Source organism: Protomyctophum bolini (assembly GCF_963924005.1).
Source record: "Protomyctophum bolini genome assembly, chromosome: 22".
NCBI classification, from domain to species: Eukaryota; Metazoa; Chordata; class Actinopteri; order Myctophiformes; family Myctophidae; genus Protomyctophum; species Protomyctophum bolini.
Genome location: NC_137883.1, coordinates 9,639,157 through 9,665,797, shown reverse-complemented (window position 1 = coordinate 9,665,797; position 26,641 = coordinate 9,639,157). Strand labels below are relative to the sequence as shown.

Here is a 26,641-nt window from a genome sequence, read left to right as displayed (position 1 = left end):
TCAGATAGCGACTCATTGTGAGCTTGTAGATCGACATAAAAAGATGAAATACGGAGATAGGAGGTTTCCGCCCGACGGCGGCGATATGTGTAGAGTAGACCTCCCATATCCCCATGATGACAGACTGCTACTTGTGTTTGAAACGGTCCTTTCCAACACAGTGAGAACGTGTGACGACAGCAGAGGACCGATGGTTTAACTCCTGGCTGTTAGTGTTCTCGTTAGTGTGTGGCGGCCGGGGAGCTTCATTCATATCCCACCTTAATCCCCTGAAATAAACTCGCATCAGTCACACGTCACCGAGTTGTTTTCAGATGGGGATAAGCAGGACATCTTTGTGTGCGTGCCGGGTCTCGCTCTGTCGCAATCACACCCCCTCTATCTCCTTCTCCCTCTGTCTGTCTCTCTCTCTCTGTACCTCTCCATCCCTCTATCTCCTTCTCCCTCTGTCTGTCTCTCTCTCTGTACCTCTCCATCCCTCTCTGCTGCTGCTTTGCAAAGTTCTCTGTTGATCCCTACTTCTCCACTGGTTGAGTGCACCCAGTGGTGGAAAGTATTGTGGTATTGCTACTTTTACTTAAGTTTAAACCTAATCTTCCCCCACTGAGTGTGCCTGATCAGTCGTGATAATGATTGATGGGAAAGTAACGGCTGAAGACCCTTTGCATTCTTTGATGTAGCCTACTGTACATTTGTACCGGGTTCAGTATCCTTTATTGTATGTATATTTTGGCGTATATACTGATCAATAATAATACTGGTGACTAGTGTTTGGCTATTACAATTTCAGCCAAATCTATCTTACTAGAGTTTTGGGCGGCTGTGGCTCAGGAGGTAGAGCAGGTCGTCCAATGATCCCTGGTTCGGCGGTTCGAACCCCGGCTCCTCCTGTCCACATGTCGAAGTGTCCTTGGGCAAGACACTGAACCCCACATTGCCTCCAATGACTTGGTTGGTGTGAGCTCGCCACCATTGGTGTGTGAATGTGGGAAGTGAGGACGCTGGGGTCGACTGTTCGCCAATTCACCTCCCAATGTATGAACCTTTGTAAAGCTCCTTGAGCACTTGGAAAAGCACTATGAAAATGCAATTCATTATTATCCATCTATATAGTTTCAAACCTGGTCTTAATTGCATCGTTAGCACTTTCCTTCAGTGATGTATAATCACACAGCACAGATATCCAGGACACGCAACCAGAAAAGAACAGACATCATGTTTAATATGAATTAAACATGGAGGGAGAAAGTAAAAAGAGCAAATTAGAATGTCCCCTGACCATCCTAGGTTGTCACATATTATCCGTCAACAGTTAGAGGTTGTTGACAAGGGGGCATGCAACATGGCACCCATAATGCAACGAGGGCAAAGTCTCAATGGCTCAGGGCCAGATTAGAGTGCTGAGCTTTTTGTTTGCACGGCTCTACGATGCCATGGCTGAGCGGGCCCGGACAATGGACCCCCGCTGGCCTTTGTCAGCGTGCGGAGAAGAATGGAGACCTCTTGACATGGCAACCTGAATCCTCAATGCCCCCCACTTTACCTAGCTGAGAGGGTCAGCGAGAAAGAAGAAGGGGAGGGAGAGGGAGAGAGAGAGAGGGGAGAAGAGGTAATGGTAGAGAGAAAGGGAAGGCAGGATGACAAGAGGAGAAGGGTGAGAATGAATGTTTTAAAATGAGAGAGTGGGAGAGTGAAGCAAATGCAGTGGTGTAAGGTAACCAATTTGACTAAAGTACAATTCATTTGAGGTACTTTACTTATTAGATATTTCCCTTTTTTGATACATCATACATCGACTCCACTATTCCACGCTCTGAAGAAAATAATTGATGAATGCTAGTTACGATTACGAATGGTCCAAGAATGGAAGGACGTAGGAAGTAATAGACCCCCTCTCGGGTCCTTTTTTACACTCGTTGAGTTAGAAATAACACTTCCAGGATTTTGCGGTGTGGGAGTTGATGTCATTTCAGAGGATCCATAGTCGGTAGCTTTGGCCCAGTGGTGTAATGTTTTTCTTAAGTAAGAAAGTAGCAATAGCACAACATAATAAAAAATCTAACTTTTACTTGAGTCTTCTTAACCTTTTCCCTTCAGGGGTCGCCACAGCAAATCATCTGCCTTAATCTCACCCTGTGCTCTGCCACCTTAATGTCCTCTTTCACTATATCCATACATCTTCTCTTTGCCTGGCAGTTCCAACACCTTCCCTTTGAGTCTTGCTGATACCTTCCTATCACACATCATACCTGACTAAAAGTACAAAAGTATTATAAAAGTGCTTTGCTTTTTTATATTTTATTTTATCTAAATACAGTTAAGTTGAAGGTGAAATGCACCTTGTGGTTGTAAAGCAGTCATACGGCCTGTAGCCATGCTATCCATCCAGTATCTATTGTCACGTATCCCTGGGAGAAAGCCCTAAAGCACTAAAAACTGCACTTAAACCTTTTCCGCTAGTCGGTGACACAATGACCCCCTGTCCGTCTGTGGCGGTGTGCATGTGTGTATAGTATACTATGTGACATGACTGCAATATGAGCATCGTGAAACTGTGTGTGTGTGTGTGTGTGTGTGTGTGTGTGTGTGTGTGTGTGTGTGTGTGTGTGTGTGCGCGCATGCGAATGATAAAGTCTAGAACTTATTTCCATTGTGGTCCTGTCACAAACAACAGAGAACGGTGGGGGTAAAAGACAGTAATGTGATAATATTGTGTTAATAATCCTTACTTTGGTCGTGTCATTATCCAACAAATGACACTTTTTGAAATAGTGAAAATAGCTGATCTACATGCTCATTGTGAACCTGTGGATCGGCTATTATCACTATTATAGCATGGCACCATTGCATACATTTTAATACTAATCGATCAATGAATCGATGGTGCATTTATATATAAATGGATATAAGAGAATGATCATTAGTTATAGCCCTAAGCGTAGCAGTTCACTCATGTGAGTGAACTGTCAGTCAGTCAGTCAGTCAGTCCTAATAAGTGACCAATGCGTTTTGATTGCAGGACATTTCCTGGGCAACAACACCGTGATTGACGTGCTGCGTCGCCATGGATACGAGGTGGAGCACACCCCCGCTGGGCAACCCATTAGCAGGTAAACACACACACACACACACACACAGGCACGCACACACACACACACACACACACACAGGCACGCACACACACACACACACACACACACACACACACACACACACACTTAAAGGAGCGCTTCAGCCATTTTCAATATGATTGGTCCTCACCGTTCCTACCAATGGCATCATCGACGGGGATTCCAAGCTGATATAACGTATTTCTCTTCCCCGGAGAGTTGGCATGCTGAAATAGAAGCCGCTGTTCTTGCATCATTCATCATCACCTTTCTGTCCTCACTTTGTATCCTCAATTTCCGTGCTCAGCCAATCGAATCATCGCTATGGGGTACACACAAACGCACAAAGCTGGGCATAGTCAGGGTCTAGCGCCCCTCAACATCCTGATATTTTCCAAGTCGCGCAGTCCGGCGTGTTCTGGAAGTGATATTTGGAGAGTGTAAGAGAAAGGATTGTGGCTCTGCTGTGGCCTTGACTAATTCTTGGGCTGTGGAGCGCCGTGTCTTGAAGTGATAAACAAGTTAAACCGCCAAAGCCAGACTTCTTAAGGGTGATAGTTTAGAGCAATGCTGCGGCCTTCGCTGGAATCCAATGTGGGAAACGGACTTACCACTTGAAGGCTGCTGCACTCTCTTTCTCTCTCCTTCTCTCTGTTTTCCCATCTTTCTTTCCACCTCTCCTTTGTCCGTGGCGCTGTCTTCCTGTCAATGATATGCCCAATTCATGTTCCATCGCATGACTGTGTCACCCTCCGGAAATGGCCGACCTACAACCTCACTGTGTTGCATTCGCACATTGTGGCTCGTCTATCTTCAACTCGTGATGCCATTGTCGTTCTCATCATTTATTTCCCCCCCGCCTTGGTTTTCAAGGTATCTCTCTTTCACTCAACGTTTCTCTTTTTTAACATTTAATTTACAGTATGTTTGAGAATATTCTGATTTTGTCTCCACAATACCTACAACATGATAGACCTCAACCTCTTTAATTTTAAGGACCCCCGTTTTATATGGATTAGGCTGTGGGCCGCCATTTGATACAACTTTTCCCCGGACCCCACTTTGAGAACCATGGTGTTAATGCAAGGTTTCAAGCTTCAGGTCATAAAAAAGTGTTCATTGTTCACTTTTATTGCATATGTCTTCAAAAGAGTAATGGACATGTCAGCACCTAACCTTCCCGCTAGCATGAACACGGCTGGGTGCAGTATTAAAAGGGATCATGTTTGCTGTACATTAAATAGAAGAACTACAGACGTAGCTGTGATGGCTCCCACTGCCCCGGCCTGCTGAGGGTTCCTGACGGCTCAAAACCGCAACCCCCGGTTGTCACGCGTTTTTCCCCTTACCATCTGGTCACCCTAGTGTGGATAGAAACGGCTACAAAGACCGTTAATACAATCAGAGAGAGAAGACCGACAGACCAGAGAGGGATTAAGAGAGAGAAACGGACAGACAGAACGAGAGAGAGAGAGAGAGGCAGATTTTATGACAGAACAAAAGCAACAATGATAGAAGGCCAATTGTTCTCCAGTTTAAAATCCTTGCTTTAAGACTTAAGTCGGAAACAATGCGATTTCTATTCTATATAAGTGGCTGTGTTTTCTTTGGCTTGGACACAGCGGGGTACATGTCATCATCACAGGTTGAGGTCGGAGCCGAACAAAGCTGTGGACAGTACAGGGGGGGGGGATGTCGTAGTGGGACTTGAGCGGAATGGAGCGGTGGCCGTCTGATGAAAGCACACCAGAGGTGTAGAGCTGGGAAGTCAGTGAAACGCCGAGCAATGTGGTATTGGTTGTTTTGAGTGTGGATGTGACCTCATTTCCTGGTACCACATGGGAGTGAATATGATTGGAATAATGTGTCTTTTTTAAAGACACGATGGAACAAAGGATAGGTGTAATGTTATAATCTTTAACCAGATGAACCCTAGACATGACATAATTGGTGAACATGGAAAAACTTGACAGAAAAAGACTCGCTCACTGTATTAAAAAATGAAGGAAAACTCCTTAGAATGAGACTTAAGAAAAGATCCTTTCTTTAATTTTAACATGCTTATAAAGTGCTCTGTGCTCAAAGTGCAAACATTTTGGTCCTAAGACATTCGTCAGTGCTATAATTGGTAAACATTCTGTAAAAATATGCACAAAATTGCTGATGCACAGCCTTAGCTTGTAGATCGGATATTTGGGCTATTTGATGTATATTAAAAATAACATCTGAAATTCAAAAATCTGAAGTTAGTTAACCCATTTTGGGCGGGAATTGTTATAATTTAGCCATTGAAAAATAGCAGATCTACAAGCTCCTAGATCTATGAGCTTGTAGATCTGCTATTTTTGAAAAATCGTGAAAATATTTATTTCGAAGATGTTTTTTAAATGTTGAGGTCAGGCCTAAATGGGTTAATGCCAATGCTAACAATCTGATTGAATGGCTACAGAGAATGGAGTGTAGGGGTATAGTAAACTGATTATAAAATATAATTGATAGTCAATACTTTAAAAATCTATAACAAAATGTTTTTTTATGAAGTATAAAACAACGATGAAGCGGTTAATTGATTTGTTGATATAAATTTGTGTTTATATGAAAAGAAACACGCTTCTCGATCATTCCATGTAAGAAAAGTAATGGATGGCATAATCGCTTATAAGATAATCAACAGTTGCAGCCCTAATGGAGAGAGAAAAGGTATGGCAGGGACCTGTTGGATAGAGAGACAACGAAAGGCAGAGGGGAGAGATGAGAGAGAGAGTGAGTGAGGCAGGAGGGTATCCTATTCCACCACAACGTTGTTACACATTATGATTTCTTCTGAAAACACGAGTCTGTGAAATTGGTAGGTCCATATTTTATCACTTAAATTGGTGTACGGTTTCATGGCCTGGCTGCAACTGTTGCCCTGCGGCCCTCGTGGGGGTATTTATTTATTTATTTTTGTCTGAGCTCTCTCTCTCTCTCTCTCGATTCTTTTTTTTTTTTTTTTTTTTTTTGCAGACTGGATTTCAAATGGGAATCATTTTCCAAGTAAGCGCAACTCCATAGTTGGTCTAATTTCATCTTGCAGACCCAAAACAGATGTTCTAAGTTCTGCTTAAGCCGTGGTCAAAAAAAAAAAGAAAGTCTGCAAATAATCAAAAGCTACACGCAGTAATAATCCCTTCATTGATTATGCTTTTCTCAAGGACTATGTCTCACTGTAAATGTTATGTTGACACCTCTCTTTATTACATTACTTTTACTCTTACTAATGTCCCTGTGGTGGGAACAGAATGTTAACAACTTAAACCTAACCAGAGACAGCTAGTGATCTGCTAATTGTGTAATAGCCATGTTTTGATGTGGAATTGTGAATGTTGGCGGGGAAAAAATCGTCTTTAGCAATAGGCTAGCTTTAGACCAGTTCTATGATCACTGATTCACTGGTATTACATTGTGGCCCATCTCTTTGACCGCTTCCACTTATCTTTAAGTGATTAGATCCAGCCATTCTTTGGTGAAAGCGTTCAACTTTGTCTTCCTCGGTTTAAGGCCTATTCATGCTCCAATTTTAGGTGATAAGGTGACCATCGTTTCGGTGGTTAGTAAAAACAGATGTTTGGGTGAGCTGTGAGTCGCTTATCACCGCAGCATGACGTGGTTTTCCCAACGACCACGTTGGTCACCTTATCACCTAAAACTAGAGTAGGAATAGGCCTTAAAATAGTCAGCCTGCCCTGAAGCTCTGAGCTTTTGCCATTTGCTTTAGCTGTTGGCTTATAAAAATTTTAAGAACATTGAGATGAAAACAGGACAGAAAACAAAATGCATCGAGGAGAAACTGTAAATACGGTGTTACTTTCTGATATTAAATTGAAATGCAAAAAACCTTTTTTTATAAAAGCACAACTTTTTTAATAGACGAATTATGTCTAATGATTAGAAAATAATTTGAGAGAAACAATATTTGTTCTTTTCTTTTTTGCACTTGCACAACAAACAAATTGTCATAAACTATGAAAAGAATCACACAGGCTTGCACGCACGCATGCATGCACGCACGGTCGCACACACACACACACACACACACACACACACACACACACACACACACACACACACACACCATTTTGGTTCCATTAGTACACTCTTCTCAGTTAAATGTACAGTGAGAATTTGACTGTGTACAGTGTCCCTTGGGTTCGTCATTTCAGTCAATCGTTCCCTTTGTGTATCGGGCACACCACAGTCCTTCAGAGCTCCGTGTGGAGTTTAGAGTTTGATTTGCACGCCTCTTAAGCTGTTGTAATTGAAAAGGGGCCTAAATGGCCCCGTGGCCCCCTTGACACATGTAAACCCCAGTCTAAATCAAACTTCTTTCTCGCCCATTGCTTGTCTTGGGGAAAGTAGTGTGTTGTGAGTGTGCATGTGTCCTCAAATTAAGAAATTCTTACTCAGCCAAATGTTTTCTCGTTCGTTCGTAATGGTTTCATTGCTCTAAAAAAATAATTTGCTTCCTCAAACTATTATTTTGCTGCTTCTGTCCCCTTCTGTCTAGTGCTATTGTGTTTATTGGTAGAGAGCATGATTAGCATAGCAATCGAATACATTTTGTTAATTACATTAGTGGCTTAAATTAATTCTTTCTTCTTGAGTAATTCCTCAGAAAATACTATTACATACGGCAGTATTACCGGAGAGTGTCAAAATGTACCTTTTTTCTTTTACAAGCGTTACCACTTTTGCTACGTGCATGAACCATGTAATATTGAACATTTATGGTCTGTTATAATGCCCCTGCATATAATGGCTATATAAACCCATGAACCTCTGACTCTGCCTTTGTTTTTGCTCACAAGAGCCCCTCTGTGAGCAAGCATTATACTAGACTGGAACTCCTCATTTACAAGTTTTTACGCACATGCGCGATTGCACACGCCCACACACACACATACAGTACACCTCAGTTTCAATTTTGATTGTCACTTCACAAGTTTACAGGTGTAGAAACAGTGGCTGAAATGTTCCATACAAACTTCCACAAATTTCAGTCCTGGATACCAAGTTAAATAAAATCCATGCGTTTTGGTGAACTGTTAGCTTGCTATTATGTCCAATGATACTCTCACCCTGACCCTGTTCACCAACCAGCTTTGTGTGTGTGTGTGTGTGTGTGTGTGTGTGTGTGTGTGTGTGTGTGTGTGTGTGTGTGTGTGTGTGTGTGTGTGTGTGTGTGTGTGTGTGTGTGTGTGTGTGTGTGTGTGTGTGTGTGTGTGTGTGTGTGTGTGTGTGTGTGTGTGTGTGTGTGTGTGTGTGTGTGCGCGCGCGCGCTATGGGGAGAAAAGGAAGTATGGCTGATAGGTGATCGGTGCCATCATCCATCAAACAGATGTGAATCCCTCAGGCACGCGTGTGTGTGTACACACACAAATACACAGTTCTTTAAGTCACTGAAAAATCACTATGGGGTAGCTAAACGTCTCACTTCCACCCACGCATACACGCACTCACACACGCGCGTGTGTGAGCACACACACACACACTTTCTCAGGATGAATGTGTTTGGATATTGGAGGAGACACTGGAAAGCTGCAGATCATTCAGAAGTTTCTGTCTCAGGGGAAACCACAAGAAGAATTACATGTGTAAAAATGACATGTGTAACAAAAGCTTAAATGTTTGTAGCGAGTCCATGTTTCGTGTCTGTGCTTGTTACTATACTTGTGAGGGCCAAATTGTAGGGCTTTAGGGGTTACGTGCCGGTGCCGTGCACTGAAAATGGAGCTGCAAGCTTACAACGCATTGCAGCACAACGCGTTCTGAGCTTGCAGATCCGCTAGTTTCAGCTTTAGGGTTAAGGTAAAAAATGACAAAACAAATTGCAAAAATAACATAAACATAACATAAAAATGTCACTCCTAAAATGTGGACAGTAGTTGTCGTATAGAGCACCAAAGTCCTGACGTCACTCGCTCATCCCCTGGTTTGCGGAAGTAAGATCTCTTTATGAAGAATATCATTGGGTCTCTCATATTCACCATTTTAGCTACACTACCGTACTTTATCATAGAGCTGTTTCTGTATAATATATATAATATTGTATTTTTACATTACATAAAATCCTCCTCTCCTCATGACAGGGAATTAAACAACCTTGGTTGAATGATAGTTATATTATCTCCAAATGCCTAGCTACGAAGCTTAACCCTCCTCTCTCTCTCTCTCTGTGTCTCTCTTTGTCACTCCTTCATCTGCAAGGAGGTCCAGTTCTTCCCCAGAGACGGAGGACAACCACGACGAGCCCCCTCCGCTGGAGCCTTTTCTCCACGAGCTTCCCCACCACGACGAGGACCACCTGGGTCACCCCCTGGGCACGGAGCCCCTGCCCCACATGCTCCTGCCCCCGGACAGCCTGGAGCAGCTGGAGAAGGCCGAGAGGAAGATGATGAAGAAGAAGAGGAGAAACAAGCAGAAGAAACAGCGACACCGGCATTTCAACGACCTCTGGGTCCGCATCGAGGAGAGGTGAGGCGAGAAAGAGGTCTGAGAAGAGACGCGAGTTGAGCGTGATTCGTACTTAATCGTACGCCGTTGCCACGCTGCATAAAAATAGCCAATCTACACGTGTCATAACGTGTTCATGATCATGACGTGTTGCGGTACGATGCATTGTGACTTGTGAGCTTGTTGTACATTGGCTATTCTCGGTGTGCGACGGGGTAACTTTACTTATGTGAGAAGTAATGTAAGGCAGTGGTTCCTTATGAGCATGATAAAATAAAATAAAAAATATTTTCTGAAGTCTCAGTCTAAGGAGTTTTACTTCTAGTTTCTATACGGTGAGCGAGACTTTTTCTGTCAAAGTTTCCCCAAGGCAGTGGTTCCCAAACTTTTTCATGTCACGGTGCAAATTAAACCAAATGGACCTGTTAGGGTCCATTTGGTTCCATTTGTACACTCTCAGAGTTACAGACCATAAGGATCCATAAGGATCGCTATCATTTAGCCGGGGACCCCCTGGAACTCCCTCAAGGACCCCTAGGGGTCCCCAGACCCCACTTTTGGAACCACTGGTCTATAGAACACAACTGACACTTCCTGATGTTGCGCTGCAGGCTAAACCAGTCAGTGTATCACATCACCGTACTCTGTGTGTGCGTGTTTGTGTGTGTGTGTTGTGTGCATGTGCATGTGTGTGAACACATACATGGACTGTATGCGTATATGCAACACACTCAAGAAAAAGCCTCCAGTGCAGTGTGGTATAGGTCCAGACTGGTTGCATCCTGGTATAAGTGTCTTGGCTATGAAAACAGAAGCCTGGGAAATCTTAGACATCATCCGGTTTTGGTCTCACGATGGCTCCAGGCAGGGACTAACCAGCCAACAAAACAAGCTCACCTTTCAGAGGAAAACAGGGGACCTTGCCACAAGGCATGGTCATCTCTGTTGACACCACGTTCTCCTTTGACTTGTTTGGACTGACCAACCGCAAGGCGATTATTGTCTTTATTGTGCTTTCATTTGATGATTTGAAAGTTGTGTACAGTATGTTGTTGTGCCTGTTGAAATCAGTAGTAGATAATAGGGCTTTAAGCAACTAGTCAACTAGTAAAAATCACTTTAGCTATCTATAAATGCACCACATCTCTGTACGTCTGTACGTGTGTACGGCTGTAATGCACATAACTCGAGAACCGTTCGCCCCACCGACTTCAAATTCGACACACGCATTCCACACCACCACAGGGAGCTCAGTTCCCGGTGTCGAGTCGTCCAGAACCGCCACAAAAGGCCTCTCTGCCCGGGCTCTGGACAGGGCCCCTGTCCTGGGTCCATGTATGGAGCTGGCCTGTTCTGACCTCACAACACTATTTGGCCATGCCTGACACAGAACTCCATATATAGGACTAAAGGTACACAGAGAGACAGATACAGAAATCTCCATATATGGGCATAAAAGGGACACAGACAGGGTACTCTGACGCGGGTACAACGGGCATTGCATAGCCAGGTGGGGCATGGATCTCCAACTTCCATCGTTACAGACTCTGTGCTCTATAGCCGGGCACCGGTCTAGTGACCATTAAATAGAGATTCTCATTTCTGGCTCGTGTGTTTATCACATACCCATAGCCGTATTTATTCACGACGACGAGAGAATATGAAATGAACCTCAGGCAATGACGAATGGCCAGGTAATGACTATCCTGTGTTCATTATGTAGGATTAATCAAATACTAAGACGTGTTACCCATCATCAAACTACATAATCAGACAGAAACATTAAAGCTGTGAGGCCATTTTGTCTCTACATTCTCCCTATTTAAATACTTAGATTGCTTTCTGAGTGCACGTGCATAGCGTTGCTGTCGGGCGGAAACCTCCTGTCCAGACCCTTCCAGGAAATGTAAAAAAGAAAGTGTGTTCCAATTAGGGCTGTCAGTTCACCTCTATAATCCAATTCGAATTTCATTGCTTCATTATTTGTAATTTTCGAATATATTCTAATATTTACATTGTTTATTTTAGCTCATATTTAGCCTATAATAATACACGTGGCTGGCATGTCTTGTGAGTTTTGGGAAGTGCATAGTTTTGACAGGTCTGCCTGTGGACAGTGAAACCCTGACCATTAGACACGGGCAGACGCAACGATAAAGTCTATCATTCATTGTGAAGCCAGCAATATTTTGATGCAAACAGACGTGTACAGTAGCTGCTCCAAATGATATTAGCATTCGTCTGTGTCTGCCCGTGTAAACGCAGCATTGTCCAATGTCCCCCCGCTGCGGAGCGGACCGTTGCCCCGTCGGCTAGAATGCTGTCGGAAAAAAGGCCGCCTCCCGTGTACCATAGTATTATTAAGGAGGACTCCTTGGCTTCTAACGATATGGACCAGTGTTAGCTCCCATGCTAACTAGTTGCTACCCTCGTCAGAAACAACACCACAGATCGGGTGGAAGATGCTGATATCACTTTGCTTGTGCCCGTGGATGGGAAATGAGATTTAAAAGGCTATAGAAGCGTGGATGAAAGGCAAGCACAGATGTGCAATAAAGTTGTGTCGTGAGACTGTATTATGATTTTCGTTCTACCGGCGATACTATACTAGACGTATCTATGTATGTGTTACAAGGGTTTGTGTGTCTGCGATTAAAAGTGTTACTGTTTACAGCCAGTAAGCCCGCCCACCCTGTAGACTGTCTCTGATTGGCTTACCCTGAAATCTGGCCCTACGTTAGCCAATCAATGACCTCTTCTGCGACGTGACCGGACGTGCACCTTTTCACATGCAGTGGAAGCGGCCGGGGAGATTTCACAGCGGTAGATCCGTTACTCAATACATTTAGTGAGCGGATAAAATAACATAAAACAAAATAAAAATATTAAATAGAATTAATAAATGATAAAAGCTCCATTCGAATGGCAATTTTAGCTTTCGAATATATATATATTTTTTAATATTCGAATTTCTTTCATATTATGAAATTCGTTCTGACAGCACTAGTTCCAATGGATGCATGAAATCTAATAAAACCAGCTTCTCGCTCATTTTGTGTGACACTCTGGTGAATTTATATAGTGCTATTATCCAAAGCTGCTTTACGTAGATTGTGCATTACATTCACCCATTCACCCAATGCATGGATTTCTCCACCATCGGTATATATATTATATATACCGATGGTGGAGAAATCCATGCAAGGCATCGACCTGCACTTCGGGAGCAATCAGGTGTTCAATGTCTTTGCTCAAGGACAATTCAACACTAACCCCACGGTTCCCATCCGGCCGCTCTACCCCAAGAGCCACTGCCGCCCATGAATTGTTGCAAACATTGTTTTGAAACATGATATATGGAGATAGATCGTTTCTGCTCAATGTGTCGCATATGTGCGTGTCAGAAGTATTTACATGCCAGGGTATGCCCCTGCCATCCAGACTCGTATATGTATTTATTCACTCTGTAAGGAACATAAAGCTTATTTACTATGGCTAGCTTCAGGCCATCATACACTGATGGGGAGACTCGGACTGTTTACACAGGATCAGAAAATCTGAGTCCATACTTACAGAAACCGGGTGTGCTGGCTGGAGATCAGTTTATGTCTGTCTATTAGGCAGTCCATACTTACAGAAACCTGGTGTGCTGGCTGGAGATCAGTTTATGTCTGTCTATTAGGCAGCGGTGGATTTACTCAAGTACTGTGCTTAAGTAGCCTGACACACTGAATCTTCATCTATTTTTTCACTTCATCGCCAGAAGAACATATTTTTAACGGGTGTGGCACTGGCTAGCGATTCAGGGGCTGGAGCCACCGAGCCAGGCTAGGCTACAATATTTATTTATTTATTGATATAAATGATATTTCCAATTTTCTATCATTTGAGTTCTACTCTGCTAAACCTCAGAGGCAAATAATGCACCTTTACTCCAGTACAATTATTTTAAGCTTTTTTGTTACTAGTTACATTGTAGATTTAGATTATTATTAACCACTACACACAGCCCTATTTACATTTCATCCATTTGAAAATAGAGTCACAATTTGTGAGCTTGTAGATCATTTTTGAAAACTGGGACATTCTGCATAATGAGTACTTTCTACTTTTGGTACTTTTAAGTACATTTTGATACCAATACTTACTAATACTATTGTACTATTCCGGACTTTTACTAGTACTGAAGAATATTTCAGTACATACAGTACTGATACTTTTACTTAGGTAAGAAATGTCCACCACTGGTATTGGGTCACTATAAAGTTCAGTAATGACATGCGAGGGGCGTGGTGATTACTAACCCTTTGAAATCCCCATAAAGCAATTAATGTTTAACCACTCATCGTGCGGTGAGAATAGCCGATCTATAAGCTCACAATGTGTTTAATGGCATGTTCAAAATAGGCACGCCAGGTTGAAAGTGGATAACCCTGTAGTGTAAGGGCAAGGTTTATTTTATTTTATTTTCCATGCCTATGCTTTTGAAATGTGGTCAGTTTACAGTAGGCAAAGACTTGAAAAATATTAAACACTCAAGTCATGTCATAAAGTCCTCAGTCTTAATTGAACTCTGTGGCTCTAAAAATGGACCATAAAGGTTACATTTCTACACTCTCAGAGTTCAATTAACACCAAACATTTGACTTTGTATATTCACAACTCTGTGCCAAATGAACAGAGAGGGTCTATGGCCGTGGGTTGTATACATTATGTCTGAAAACCTTGTTATTTTTAGTATCTCGGACTAGCGCTTTAACCAGAAGGAAAGGAGTTGTTTGTGGACACATGTTCTTGAGTGTACACTGTGGACCTAGTTTGTATATTTTAATGTCTGAAAAGGTATTGCTCTAGTATTAATATTCAGTGTTTTCCAAGACCGTGCTGTACTGTGAGGCGTTCTTCCAGGCTTAATTCTTTCCACTGTGACGCGGACGTTGATGGCTGAGGTAGAGAGTGACTGACTGACGCACACAGAGAGAGAGGGAGAGAGATCACTGTTGAGTAGGTCTCTGTGTCTGTGTCAGGTTGAGAGAGAGAGAGAGAGAGAGTTGGACACTACAGTCATTTTTCTACACTCTTTGATACATGCACAGACAAACCACTAGTGTTATGCTTAATACTCCCACAAAATAGCCAATCTGTAAGCTACAGTAACCAGGTGCTGCACTGTGAGCTTGTAGATCTGACTACTTTTGCAGCACGACCCATCATACGATGAAGTTTAAATTAGGCTTCAGTTTAGTTCTGAGTGTCCATTTTTACAATCTCTGAGTAAAATTAACTTGAGTAATACACGACTTTAAATACATCTATTCTTACCTTCTCCAAACATCTCTACCCAAATTTAACCACATGAACCCTTGTGTCACTAATACAAATATTCAGCAGAAATAGCAGATGTCTTTAGTGAAGAAATGTCGGTGTGCACAGAACAAAATGAGTGCATCTAGTATAGAGCCACTCCTTTACTCCATTAAATGAAGTACATCTGGTGTTGATGTGATTAAGAAAAGTATAGATACTTAAAATATCGGTAAAATAAAAGGACACCAAAATAGAACTTCTAAATACCTGTTCTGTAGCCTGTCTGAACTAATCATCAACATCAAAATCCACCTAGGAACTGGGGCCAAGAGCTACAGACCGGTTTAGCCATAAGCCAAGACCAATCAATGCAAAGTAAATATTATTAACTACAAACATATGCCAGCGATGAAAACACTTGAATTTGAGGCTAATTTAGAAATTGCAAGGGGAACGATTTGGGAACTCAAAAAGTTGCAGATGCTTGTATGTTCTTCCATAAAAGAGAGAAGATAACAGACCTATCTGCACCAGTTAAAGGGGATACGTTTCATATTAACTTTTTATCTGGCTATTTTACAGCTCCAAATAGAAAGTGATGTGCGTGCATGCGTGCGTGTTGCAGATCTGCAACCCGAGAGAAAGTTGATTCTGAACTTGGCTAGCATTCCTAATCTAAAGGGAAAGGGCAGTTACTGTTACCTGTCAGTTTAATGCGAAATGCTAACATGCTATCCTTTAGTTTTTTCCTCAGACCCTGTCTCAATCTATAATCCTCTTCCTAGTTGCTGTGCCCATTCTAGCCTGAGCACTGGCAAGTAGAGAGTTCCTCCTGCCTTCAGGAACCTGTGTGTTTGTTTTGTCTGGCCGTGTCCCAGCCTTAACCACACTAGCCCCATTGGCCAGGCATCAAACGGAGAGGCAGAAACTATGTAACTGACAGACCTAGCAGGAGAGAAAATGAAACGAGGGGAAAGAAAGGCAGACAGAAACGGAGAAATAGAGAGATTTATACTTGTTTTTATACTAGGGTGCAAGCTGGTGTCACATGCAGAAAATAGCAAATATACAAGCTCACATCATGTTGCAATGCCGGCACGCTACCTGGTATAAATCAGGCTTTAAGTCTGATTGTACAGCCATGTTGCTCGCTAAGAAATGCAACCTGGTTGGGGCAATAAGGTTGGTGAGGGGTGCGTTAAGACAACCGGATTAAGGTTGGTGAGGGGTGCGTTAAGGGTTGGGAGAGGGTTAAGGTTAGGTTTAGGTGTGCTGCCCCATAGGAGGTTAGGGTTAGGGTGAGGATTTGAGATAGGTTGTAGGACTTATAATGACTGGTCTAACCAATGACTAGTTTAACGAAAGACATAATTATTTTAATGCAGGTTTTTGCTTGACAGGGCAATGTAGAGTGACAGGAAGGCAATATATTGCAGCTATGTGGCTTTTGCGGGATGTAATTTCAGGCCAGTTAATACATCTTGCTCTAATTGGAGCAATGTCAGGTTTTATTTTGGTTTAAATCTTGTCTAGTCTATTTATATGCCGCTTTTATTAGTGATAGAATGCAATGCACACAATATATCGACCAACTGGTTGCCTGTTCACTATGCACACCTGACCAGCCCAGCTTGCAGAGGGCCAGGTCGGATGTGGAGTCTTTGACTTTATAGTGTCTTTTATATTGTTATCCTGTTGTCACTGGCGTTACTAGTACTACTTAATTCCGTACTTGTTCTCTACCCATACCTGTATCTTACTGCGGCGCTGCTATAATTTCCCGCACGATCAATAAAGGTCTGTCAATCTCTTTAAATAATGTCACTCCCTTGGATTACCGTTCCTTTATCCGACAGGGAGAAAGGCAGTCATGAGAGAAACGGTGTGTATACAAAAGCCAGTAGGAGCTCATCGTCAAGTACTTAGTGCATAAGTATAGAAAGAAAGAAAGAAATATAACAATTATTTGTCCTTGTCATTTCTGTCTTCTCCAGCACTACGGCCCAGTCCCCTCCCCCGCCCCTCGTACGCATCATCAACGGATACATCACAGTGCGGCCGCCCGACAGAGTCCATGGTCCCTACAGTTACCACCACAGACCTTCGTCATCATCATTACCATCGTCTTCCTCGTCGTCCTCACTACCCATCCTCTTCACATTCTGTCTACTTCTCCAACATATTATATCAACTACGCTGCTCTAGGTCTATATGCTGCAGTGGAGAGACTTCTATTCCACAAGCCCCGCTGGTGGCCCCTAGAGGCCGTGCTGCTCCCTACACTGTTTTCAACCAGTGTGGTTTGAACCAACGGACACCCTTAAAAGATCCCTGCGCTCTCATTAGTGGGGGCCCATACGAGAAGTCTCATTGACGTCTCATGTTGTCAGCTCAGAGAGCAAGAGAACAGACCTCGTAACGTGATTTGACCCTCTCATTTGGAGATCAGGACTCGTGCGTTCTCCCAAGAACTCTCGCTGTATAACTTTCAAAGAACACTAGATCACAGTGAAACACTCTCTGATGTTTAGGATATGTGGATGGTGCTAGAACTGTCCATGGACGCTTGTTCTCAGAGAATATACAGTACCCGAGGCTGCCGAGAAGCAGAGACGTGATCTGAATAGAAAATATGAGTCTCGTAAGATTTACTTTTCCTGCAACATGGAAAGACAAGAGGTTATAAAGGGGTTCATTTGATGTGCATTATAGCACAGGGTATTACATACCATTACATACATTGTAAGGCTGTGAGATGAAAGGTGACTCTTCATACAACAGGAGGAGGTTTCAACAAGGATGCCGTTCCAATAATTTCATAGAAGATTATATTGCGGTGAATGCACCATTCACCAACATGTCTCAGAACATTAGATCTTACCATAGACATCAACATCTGGGGATACAGATACAAGTACAAAGTCTACGCAAAGTTCAAAATTGAGTCCCACTCAATAATTTTGTCTTTGAGCAGGAAATAATAAATCATTCAGGGATACTTCTAGAATGTCTGAATTGTAATGCTAACATGTTAGCCGAATGACAAGAAATCTAGTCACCCTATTCTGGGTTGAACGATGGGCAGAAAATAGCAGTTCTACAAGCTTGTGATCTTGTAGATCGTCTATTTTTGGTGAAGAGATTTGGTGTAGTGGCAATAATGGAGTGTACCAGACTCCCCGGTCATCAAGTTAACAACACAACTATTCTACAGGTTCTACAGGTGACATCCATAGAACTCAGTTTAGGTCAAATGTCATTGTGTTCAATTCAAAATGTGTTGCTGTTTCAATGTCACAACCATATCAGTATGTTCTATATTTGTGTGCGTGTGCGCGCGTGTGTGTGTGTGTGTGCGCGCGCGCGTGTTGCAATAAAATCAGCTCTTAACTCCCTGCCATTGCAAACAGCAATGTTTTCTGCAGACTTATTCTTCTGTTTTAGAAGAATGTTTTTAGTTTTGCATAACACTGTAGGGGGAAATTGTACATAATGTATCTACATATTATAGATTATTGTAGAAATATATATAAAAAAATAAAATTATCAAAAGGTGTTTTTTTTAATAAATAAAATAGATATGCAGTATATTTTTGAGATTACATCAGGAACTAACCACCATAGCCCATGTCAAGTCTCTCTCCAAAGTGAATTGTTTGGAAGGGAGAGGCGATTGTATTGTATTACATCAGTGTTACCATTGGCTTTGCTGTATGGCATTGTGAAAAGAATTTATGTCTTTATTTTGTTTTTGTTTTCACATAGAGATTATTTGTTTAATTTATTTGACTATTCAGTAGATGTAGGCCACATAAATCATTCCTAATGTTATTTCATTTGTTTTGCAAGTAACTTTCCGTTGCTGTCCATGGTGTCAAATGCGTTCATGAATGCATTTGGCACTATGCATGTTTTTGAAATGGGATTTGAAAATCCATTTTATTTTGTGAAAGGAGCATCACTATTACCGTTTTCTGTAATAAAAGAGCAGTAATAACCTATACATTTTCAAACGCTGTCTTCACGTATGGAGCACAAAACAAAGTATTGGTATTTCTGTTTTTTACTTTTGCCATGTAGGTGATTCACATTTCAATGATGTGGCATGAGATGATCGTAATATTTTCTACTATAAAGTTGAAAACAATAAAGAATTTATCTAGTTAAACATCTGATTTGTACTTTTATACTAAAGCAAACCAATGAAAAGTTTATATTTACCACTAGTTTAAAGAAGAATGACAGAAAAATGTAAATGATTGATCATACTGTTTAGAGATGTCAGACCGTGTCCTCGAGCTATTAGATGTCAAACTGAAATAGTTTTCTTTCCCTAATAAATGGGGAATTGAGCCCTGAATTAGGTCAAGAAATGTGTATAAAGCAAATTAAGTAAAGACAGGACACTCAGTCATAGGTTCTTTTTAGCTGCTATATTTGTGCATTTTTGTCTGTGAGGCAGTAATGTTGACTATTTCTACAACACAGTGGGACTATCCGAGTGCCTATTTAAGGCAAGCTACACCACATCACTATTTAGCAAAACCTCACTCCTTATCACAAACACCCTAAAAGCATGAATTGCCTTTAATACACTGAGAGTGTCCAAATGTAACTGAAGTGCAAGGGGGGTCCGTAACCACGCTCTCAGAGTTGGGAATGGATTGAATAACGCTGAGGATTTGACAGTGCATTGACGAATGTATCCCGCACGCTCTGCCTCCTGCCCTGACTCGGGGGTTCGCGGTGTGTTTATGTGAGGTTAATGTGGTGTGATAAGGGCGCATTTAGGAACCCTTTGATGTGCATATGTGGTCCACCGCAAACAAGGCAGCTGCTCCGTCAGGGTACATTGATTTTTGCAGAAAATAAACAGGAAACCAGAGCTAATTGATCCTATAGAGATATACGGGAAATGAGAGTTAATTGATTTGTTGTATCAACAGGAAAGGAGACCAATTGACTTAACTGGCAGTGGTGGAAGTACTCAGACTACTATAAGTACTAAACGCTACATTTTGATGCCAATACTTTTGTACTTTTACTCAAGTACATTTCCGAAACATTAAAAATGGTGAAGCGGGAAAACTTGTCAGGTGAAAATGGGCGTGGCTTATTTGTATTAATTATCAGGACGGAAAATATAAAAAATCGTACGTATATATCACTATAGAGATCACTTTTACCAATAAGTTTGCATGATGTTTGGACATAATACTATGTTTTACTATGTTACTACGATATGTTTTGAGAACAAGCTAACTCAGGAAAAGCAAACCCCCAAGAGCCCCGGAACGCACATCATTTAAATATTTGACACTCTACAAATCGATTGTTTCTCCGCTCCATGTAAAACAATCCTTCTCCAACAACACCCCCGTAAGTTACTCATTCATTCCCTGCCAGAAAAAATAAACTAAGGTGCAGGTCACTCTTTTAATTCCCTCCTATGAGCACTGGTCGCTGACAGACGCTGCAGCTCATTTACGTGCAAGAAATCATGTTGGATATAAGCATTTTTACCTCCAAACTGAACGAGAATAGACAGACTTAACAAGAATGTTCAATTAGCTGTGTGTGTGTGTGTGTGTGTGTGTGTGTGTGTGTGTGTGTGTGTGTGTGCGCGTGTGTGTGTGTGTGTCTGACCCCTAAATCATTTGCTAGGAAAACAGTAGGCCTACGTACTGTATGCGTGTGTACATTTTTCGTTGCTCTTTTTATTTTGCATCCATGCATGCACGCACGCACACACACACACACACACACACACACACACACACACACACACACACACACACACACACACACACACACACACACAAATTCACAACAGCTACATTAGTAAGTTGTAGTAGATGTGAAGTCAACTTGGAGAAATGGAGAGCAAGGGGTTAAATCTGGACTGACAATCATTGCCACTGACACTCAGCTGATTGTCACTCACTCACTCACTCACTCACTCCCCAACTCCCCTAATCAGCATCAGTGCATTCACTGCACCTGAGACTAGGGCGTTGGCCAAACACAGGAAACACACAAACCTCCATGAGAAACATCAGTGTGGATCCAAACAGGAGCAACACACACACACACACACACACACACACACAGCAGAACGGTGCAGCCATATAAATACTGGAGAGACAGCCGGTGAGAGAACTATATATTCATGCCAGTTGCATGCCAGTTCATGGACACTTGTCATTGTTTGTTGTTGTTGTTTATGATTTCATATCTTTTGATTTAAAATACAGTTGAATTGATTATTGTTTGATAAAAACGTTTCAATGATGCAAATTAATTCAGCTTATTTAATTTACATTTAAATACGTTTATTATGCTTAAAAACTGTTTAAAAACGAATTGAGCAAAAAATGAATTGATTTATATCATGATTGATTAAGAAACACTATGAAGTAATAATGATATTTACAGGTGTTTAAAACATATGTAAAGTATGTGTATTGATTGAATGTTATACTTACATTAGTCCTTTTTATTTTCCCTTTAAGGTTTTTCACCTTAACTGACTTACCCACTTACCTGTACAACTACTCAACTACAAAGTAAAGAAGGAAACTGTGTGGTCATTGAATGAGTGAAACCCAGTTTAAAATCTCCATATGGTCTGTGCCATCCCTTTCAAGCAGGGAAACTGCAAAAAATACTAGATAGCTTGACAGTAGACAAGCAGTATATGCACCAACTGAGACAAATAGACAAGTATAGGGTTAGAATTAGGTACTTAATTTCTATCAATTTCACACCCCATGAAGCCTTGAATTCACAGAGATTTCTTTTGGTTTTGTCGCTTTCCTGAGCCAACCGGCCGAGACTCAGTGGACTAAAATGGGGGCCTGTGGCCACATATACATCATTATGGGAATGAATGTTTGATAACTACAGGTATAGATGAGGCAAAATCATGACAATCCAGTTGTAAGTACTATTCTGAGCAACATGTTATTGTTCATTTGATACAGCTCTGGCCAATCCCTCACAGCCTTGAATAAATAAGCAAACGTGTGTCTGCTCCTTTCGTCGAGACCATTATCACCGCATCAAGTCTAGCGGCCATTGGAGTGTTGTGAATCATAGTAATTAGTGCTGGTGCTAAGTGACTTCTCTGTATATTTACAATGAAAACGTCCCCAGGGCTATGATACCTTACCCTCACTGATCAAATCGGCGACTTAGAGGAACTGTTCTTGTGTTTTCAGCCTGTTCAAACCAGACAGTGGCCTTGTGGTTAGAGTGTCCGTCCCTGAAACTGGGAGGTCGGGGGTTCGATCCCCGGCAGGGTCATACCAAAGACTGTAAAAATGGGACCCAATCCTGCTTGGCACTCAACTAATGATTCCCGAGCGTGGCGCACGCTGCAGCTCACCGCTCCAAGAGATGGGTCAAATGCGGAGAACAAATTTCACTGCGGCAACGGGTGTGACTAATCGTACGACTTTGACTTTGACTTCACTCTGAAGAAAGGCACAGACTTTCTGACTTACCTTCTCTTAGGAATTGGCTAAGAAATAATTCAGATAGGAGGCCCATTATATGGCCTAATACTTAATAATAATAATAACTGATAATAATCGCAAAGCGCACACACGTGTGATATTTTCTGTTTTTGAGGAGCGCTAGCCCCTCCTATGCACAGCTGTGTGTGTGTGTGTGTGTGTGTGTGTGTGTGACGAAGGTGAAGACGCAAATTCCGATTGGCCGGGATGAGATGATGTATGATGATGTACGATGATTTTTATTATCTTTTTGACCTAAATTGAACACAATCAACGGCCAATAATGGGCCCCAGGAGCCCCTGTCAGGGCCTCAAACCCAGTACAGCGCGGTCCAGTTTCACCGAAGGCCCCTGAGAGCCAAGTAAATAAGCCATTGGCCCATCAAAACAGCACCATCTTTTCAACCGATTATCCGTAGTCGCGCGTGCAACAGTTCCAGTTCCTCTCCAGAACAACATTATTTAGTAACTTCATCCTGGGGGATCCCGAGGTGTTCCAATTAAGGCCAGTTTGGAGATATAATCCCACCATCTGGTCCTAGGTCTTCCCAGGGGTCTCCTTACAGTGGGGTGTGCAACAAGCAACGCTCTACAGGCATCCAATTACTAGATGGAACCACCTAGATCTTTTCAACCAACAGATGATGCATTGAAGGATCGAGGGACAGCAGGAAAGCTAAAACTGAATTAAGAGAGAAGTGACTCCAAGTGAGTCAAAGAGAGACCCAGATGTTTTCAACACCTGGAGACAGATCATCAGGGGAACCATGTACGACTCCAGCGGGTCGCAAACATTTCCATGTCGAGGAGGACGCCCAAATTGTTATGCATTAAACGGACGCCAATCTGAAAATATTATATGCCAAGGAACTGTCCTTGGCATATAATATTTTCAGATTGGAAAAAGTACTAAAATTTTTTACTTCAGTAAAAGTATCAATACTTCAATATAAAGATTACTGTATCGGAATCGGGAAAAGTATCTAATTTAAACCACTGACCAAGGATATGCCCAATGCCCATTGGAAAATGTTAAATCTGAAAATGTAACTATGTAACAATTAACAATAACAATTATGTGAGGTATTAAAGCCACTTCCTGAACTGCACTCACTGTTGGGTGCCTAATATGCCTATATGGTTGGGATGTTGTTGTTTCTGCTGCTGCCTTCACCTTGTCTGCTGCAGTGCTGACAGCTGTGCTTTTCTCAAACTAGGCTTTTTTTATTCACACGAAATGCAGCCAGTCCACTAGATGGCACTCACGCACTGTATCTGGGTTGGGGGTCATCAGCTCACTGTTTGCTACGTCAAGTCTGTTCACTTCAAACTATTAAAAGCAGTGACACACTCACATGGGGTATTTTGGGGAATTATAATTCAAAGAATCTTCAAAATGTAGACCTGCTATTTGAAGGATTTGAACCTATAGGACCTTTGGAAGACAAAGCCTTTGATAGCCATTAGCCACTGGCACTGCCTACTGTAGTTTGTCCATCTGTTTTCCTCCGAGGTGGAAAGCCTGGTGAGGCGAGATAGTCCATCTGTACCTGCGTAGATTGATTGGTCATGCCTGCCTGATGCCTGTCATCATGTGCTTGTTTCTAGAATGCAGCAGATTTGTTGTTCTTCACCCAAAGTTTTTGGAAAGAAAGGAAGTCAGCAGCCAGCAGGAGCTACTGTACAAGCTGTATATCCTGAGGACTTCACCTTTACTGGGCAACTCCACAACAACAGCATCTGTCCTGTATGGATTACTGTGATTGAAGACATCGAGCCTTCAAGGTCATAAGTGTAATTTTTGTCGAATGGATTTTCATTGATTGTGCCCTGTGTTGTCAGTTATCTGCTGCTATGCTATGAGTGCTATCTGCTAAATAACTTGAGGGGCGCTATAGCCAGCTTTGAGGGTTTGTGTAAACACAAACATATGCCCCCCCCTCTCTCTCTCTCTGTTTAAAAGTACAGGAAAAATATCAAAGTAGGCTACAGGTAAAAATATAGTACAGGTAAAAAATCTCGAGACGTGAGGCTTTTAGTTTACCTTAGCCCAAATTTTTAGATTCTCGTAGAGGTTTTTTTCGATTCTGACGAATTCGTCAGAATCGGAAAAAAAAACCTCTACGAGAATCTAAAAATTTGGGCTAAGTTTACCTATATTTGGGAATGTGATGGGATGAAGTGTCTTGTAGCAGCCTGACATTACACCTGGCTGTCAACCTCTAAGACACCCAGCTGACTTAATATTTGTAGGAAATTTAAGGCAAAAATTTGTATTCATTAATTCAAAATGAGTTTTAATTAATTAATTAATGCCAGAATGTTGCGGCCCACCCCATAGGGCCCACCCAGATGGTCCCAGGCCCACCTACTAACCTGACTCCGCCAGGTGGAAGACACGCTTACTTCACAACGTACTGTGAACTTGTGAATCAATACCGCCCCCATCTGGCAGAGTTAGGGTAAGCACGCACTGAACTCTTTCTTTCTGCTTTCTCTTAGCCATTTGCGTGGCTTAATTTACTTTCATCTTGCCAATGTATGAACAAGTGATGGTAAATGTCACTCTACTCTACACTATACACAGAACAGGGAATATAACATTATGAAGTTTAGCAGTATCTTCTTCAGTTTCTGCAGCAGGCTCCACATCTTCCTCCTCTCCCTCTTCAGCATAAGCGTCAGTGCCTCTCCCTCTTCAGCATAAGCGTCAGTGTCTACTCTTGTTCCTTGTTTTTCTCCTAAAAAAATGATCAGTTATGGTAAATTAATGTTTAAAGTTAAACTGTCAGTTCACAGTAGATGGCAATATTACCCTGCATAAATTCAAAGTGGTGCTGAGGTTGTCACTAGATTGCCACTCAATAACAAGTTATAATTGTCAACCAAATAAATGAGTGAACACTACAGTTGTGTTGGAAGTGGAACACAAAACTGATCGGTGTGAGGTTCTCTCTCCTAATCACACCCGACCTGAGCATTTCTTTTCTGTTTGAAAGAAATTAAGACATGGACGGGGTGACGGGGTCCCCGGGCCTAGACAAACTCAAATGATAGCTTTAACTTTTTAACCATAGCCTGTTTGGCATTTTTCTTTCTTTCTTTCTTTCTTTATTGCCCTACCTGCATCTAATTGGCCGCTTTCCAGACGAATAGTTATTGCCTGCGTCACGCCGAGACGAGACCCAGACCACAACATCGATTTTATTTTACTGCGAAAGTACATTTTGCTCAGGTAAAACAAGTTTGACAACGCCGAATCCCGATGGGGCATTACTTTTAGCGGCTAAATTTGGTCCATACCAGGCCTACCTACACTATTGTCTATATTGGACCAAACTCGTTCTTCACGAGTCATGGCGTGATGGCGGGACTTCCCCCTGTTTTGAAATATAAAGTTCTCACCCCACAGCCACGGGCGTTAGAATTGTATTGGCACCGGCCGTGCATTTCGTATTATTCAATAAAAAAAGCATTTGAATCCGATCCGTGGCCAGTTTCTCAGTTTTGCTGGCATATGCTTTCAACTACACACCCCTATTGTTTGGGAAGTGTATTGTAGGCCTACTCTGATACATTACAACCTTTTAAAACTTGGTAAACAAAGCAGAGGTCATCACCATGCTGACTTTTGTCTAAATTCCATTTTTGCCCCACACTTGCCACGACATGTTGATGACCTCCGAAACAAACTGCTCGCTCGACAGTGAGCGCTGTTAATGCCCACCACACAAAATAAGATAGGCCTACAGTACATTTGTAATACGGTACCTGTATAGGACAAGTCAAATACAGTCATGTACATTTATATTAAAGTCATGTTTTATAGAAGCATGTCAACCTGTGGATAAATATACCCAAATAATATGTCCAGTTCTTTAAATACCCACTCTTCTCTCGTCTCTTTACAGCAGTCATGTCTGAATGTCAGCCATCGAGTTGTGGTGATGTACACTGTGGTAATCTTTCTCACTATCCAGTCCTACAGGTCAGTAATGTGTCAGTAACGGGATATGACGAATTATGCATTATTTTGTGTTGCCTGAGATGACATCAGACATTGCTTATGTAATGTTTCTAAATTCTAAGTGAGCATCCATTTCATGTCACAGGACTGGCCCCTCACCTGGGTATGACTACCGTGTTGTTGCCTTTGAGGAGCGATCTACAGAAATGAACCACAGTGCATTTTGCGCTTCAGTCTTCAAGACTGAA

The 26,641-nt window shown here is 42.0% G+C and overlaps 1 protein-coding gene across 1 annotated transcript in view; it reads left to right on the top strand.

Moving 5' to 3' along the window:
• trabd2a (TraB domain containing 2A) overlaps nt 1-19,015 on the top strand; it is a 74,653-nt gene extending 55,638 nt beyond the window's left edge. Inside the window, exons 5-7 of the mRNA XM_080755336.1 lie at nt 3,020-3,110; nt 9,357-9,623; nt 16,904-19,015. Of these exons, the coding sequence (XP_080611462.1) occupies nt 3,020-3,110; nt 9,357-9,623; nt 16,904-17,114 (569 nt within the window). The 3' untranslated portion in view covers nt 17,115-19,015. The remainder of the gene's footprint in view (nt 1-3,019; nt 3,111-9,356; nt 9,624-16,903) is intronic.
• Nucleotides 19,016-26,641: the final 7,626 nt, after the last annotated feature.